Below are 3713 nucleotides of genomic sequence, written 5' to 3'. Positions count from 1 at the left end.
GCGCCAAATAGAACCTCGTGTCCGCATCAAGGTCACGCTGAACAATTACAACAACAACAACAAGTTAACTTACTTGTTGATTACTGGTTAATATTTGCTTCCAATCAGTAAGTGTGCGGGTTCGTCAACGTCGCGTCTGACAACAACCACCGTAAGAGCAGTTCAATTTCGGAAAGCTCACTGTTGCTATTGTGACTTTTCGACTTCGTCAAATCCTTTGCTGTTCTCAAGTATCTACAACTGTTTCAATGGCAACGGCAGAGCCAACCACTACGGCAGAACTGTCAGAACTAAAACAACAGCGAGCCTCGACGAAAGCGAGTATTTCAAGAATCAAGGCGTTCGTCAAAGGAAAGAGTAATTCGCTCTCACAACCAGAACTGAAATGTCGACTAGGTATTTTAGAATCATATTTTAAACAAATCTTAGCTTTTCAGACGTTGATCGAGAAATTAGATGCAACTGACTCAGCTAGAGATGAATTAGAAGACCTATACGTTTCCACCAAAATATTAATCATGTCTCAACTGCAGGAAGAGGCCCACAATGCATCAGTGCTAGACGTAACAGCAATGATGCCCACCTCAAGTAAAAAATTACCACTGTTAAAATTACCTACATTCAGTGGTAAGTACTCGGATTATAACAATTTTATTAATTCGTTTCTCCAAATCATACATAGATCGCGAAATATACCTCACAAATATTGAAAAATTTAATCACTTGCTGAACTGCCTTACTGGTCAAGCTCTAGAGACAGTACAGGCATTTCCTATTTCGAATGAAAACTATCCAAAGGCTCTGGATAGGCTTAAATCGCGCTATGACAATAATAGCCTAATCTTCGCCGAAAATATCGCGACACTATTTGATCTACCAGCAGTATCGGGTCAGTCAAGCCAACAACTCCGTAGTCTGGTAAACAATGCATCCGCTTTGTATGGTTCACTCTGTTCGCTAGGTACAGAGAAACAAATATGTGAGGCTCTACTTATCTCGTTAATCATGCAAAAAACGGACGCAATTACACGTAGGAAATGGAATGAATCGCGTAACTTTGACACATTACCCAGTTGGGAAGATTGCTCAAAATTGTTGGATAGACATTGCCAGTTTCTCGAATCACTTGACAGTGGAAACGGCAATCAGTCATCATCACAACGTAAACCTAATAGTCTTAACTCCAAGACTAACAGACGCTCAAAACAATACGCATTTGTTGCATCTACATCTAGCAATTCTTGCTCATTTTGTTCTAGCAATGAACACCTAATACAGAATTGTCATCGTTTTAAGGCACTGGAGGTGGTTCAAAGGTTTGAAAAGGTGAAGAGCCTAAAACTCTGCATAAACTGCTTATCGCCACGCCATCATGTGGTTAATTGTACATCAACGTTTAAATGTAAGGTTTGCGCAAAGCCACATCACACTCTCTTGCATCATTCGCAATTGCCAACGAATATTAAGAGCGCGGGATCATCACGACGCACAGAACACGCTGCTATGCCCAACGACAACGTTGCCAGCCATCCCCATCTTAATATGTCATCGGCCGAGCAAATAATTCTTGCCACTGCATTGGTTTTAGTGAAGGATTCATCGGGAAGTTATCAAGTGGGTAGAGCCTTACTTGATTCATGCTCTCAGGTCAACTTCATAACGGAGGAGTTTTCAAAGAAGCTTAGTTTAGCAAAACATAAACATCGGTTGCATGTTTCCAGTATTGGTAGTTCGTTGACCAACATTAAGTATCAGACGTTCACATCAATCAAATCTCGTCATTCAAATTTTGAACTTGCTTTAAACTTTGGTATTACGAATCACATCGCATATCAACCAAGTTCTGAAATCGATATATCGTCGTGGAAGGTTCCACCAAATACACCTCTCGCCGATGAGCAATTCTTTAAATCCAAGCGCGTTGATCTTTTGCTTGGAGCTGAAAGTTTCTTTGATATTTTGTCTGTCGGTCAAATCAAACTAGGTGAAAATCTTCCAGTACTTCAAAAAACACTATTAGGATGGATTGTATCTGGCAAGTACAAGGGTCAGCCATTTGCATCACCAGCAGCAAAATGCCTATTATCAGTTGAAGATACAGTCTCCGATCAATTAGAAATGATGTGGAAGATAGAGGAAGTGCAATCGGCTTCAAAGTCATGGTCACCAGCACATGTTGCGTGTGAGTCATTATATCGTGAAACGGTTCACCAAAATGCGATGGGAAGAATTGTCGTTCGGTTACCATTCAAAGATTCACCAGATTGTCTTGGTTTGACACACAATATCGCCTTGCGCCGTTTTTATTCTGTAGAACGGCGATTGTCATCTAATCGTGCACTGAAGCAAGACTATCAAGAATTCATGAAACAATATCGAGAGCTCGGACACATGACGCGTGTTGAGACTCCGAAAACCAACGAACCTCATTATTATATCCCTCATCATTGTGTTTTAAAACCGTCGAGCACTTCGACCAAGCTGAGGGTGGTTTTTGATGCGTCATGTCCAACAACTTCGCAACGTTCATTAAATGATATTCTACTGGTCGGCCCGACAATTCAGTCGGAGTTATATTTGTTGCTACTTCAATTTCGTTTGCACCGATATGCCTTGACGGCTGACATTGTTAAGATGTACCGACAGATACTGATAGATGAACCAGATCGAAAATTCCAATATATTTTTTGGCGAGATACGGAGTCCGATCCTGTTAGTACTTACGAGTTGAATACAGTCACTTATGGTACTGCATCAGCACCTTTCCTAGCAACCAGGAGTTTGCAGTATTTGGCGGACAAATTTGAAACACAATACCCAATAGGCGCTGCACTCATTAAATCAGCGTTCTTTGTCGACGACTTCTTAGGTGGAGCAGATTCCATTGATCAACTCACCAATATCAGACATCAGTTAACGGCCATTCTACAGAAGGGTTGCTTCGATCTTGACAAATGGCATTCAAACCATCATGACTTCATCAGCGATACTACAACAAAGAGTTTGAATCTTGATACAGATACAGTCACCAGCGCTCTAGGCATCAAGTGGCACCAAATGCAAGATGTTTTCCTATTTTCGTTTAATGCACAACCAGGTCATATTGTAACAAAACGCACCATCTTATCCCTTGCGTCTTCATTATTCGACCCGCTTGGATTACTAGCACCGATCATACTCGTAGCCAAAATTATGATGCAAGAATTGTGGCTTTTGCGTGTGGACTGGGACGAGTCAGTCCCTCAAAATCTTCACTCAGCTTGGAAAACATTTATTCAAGATCTTACAACGCTTTCATCGGTTAAGGTGCCGAGGTACTGCCTATCCATAAACTATCAACAGGTTGATGTACACGGTTTCTGTGACGCTTCAATACGCGCATATGGTTGCTGTATATTTCTCCGATCACAAAACACATCAGGTAAGGTGACGGTCAGGCTATTCACTGCAAAATCCCGTGTGGCACCTATAAAGCGGAAGTCGCTACCTAAACTAGAACTCTGTGGTGCCTTACTTCTTGCCAAACTGTATCAGAAGGTCCAACCAATATTTGCGCAATTTAAGGGTGAAACGTTTTTTTGGACTGATTCACAGATTGTATTACATTGGTTGAAGCAGCACTCATCAACCCTGTCTGCATTCGTTGGCAATCGAGTAGCGGAAATTCAAGATATTACCGCAAATGGGCAATGGAGACACGTTCCTACCCAATC

The 3713-nt window shown here is 41.5% G+C and overlaps 1 protein-coding gene across 1 annotated transcript; it reads left to right on the top strand.

Annotated features, from left to right (window-relative positions):
* Positions 1 to 248: 248 nt before the first annotated feature.
* Positions 249 to 3421, top strand: LOC119664097 (the record flags this gene model as incomplete). Its single annotated transcript, XM_038073655.1, has 3 exons — positions 249 to 588; positions 683 to 1945; positions 2021 to 3421. Coding segments are annotated over exons 1-3 (3004 nt in total), but the record flags the coding sequence as incomplete, so codon positions are not given.
* Between the last annotated feature and the right edge of the window lie 292 nt (positions 3422 to 3713).

Source organism: Teleopsis dalmanni, unplaced genomic scaffold (genome assembly GCF_002237135.1).
Source record: "Teleopsis dalmanni isolate 2A unplaced genomic scaffold, ASM223713v2 unscaffolded_contig_1412, whole genome shotgun sequence".
NCBI classification, from domain to species: Eukaryota; Metazoa; Arthropoda; class Insecta; order Diptera; family Diopsidae; genus Teleopsis; species Teleopsis dalmanni.
Note: the sequence above shows the minus strand (reverse complement) of the source record. Positions and strands in the feature narration are given on the sequence as shown.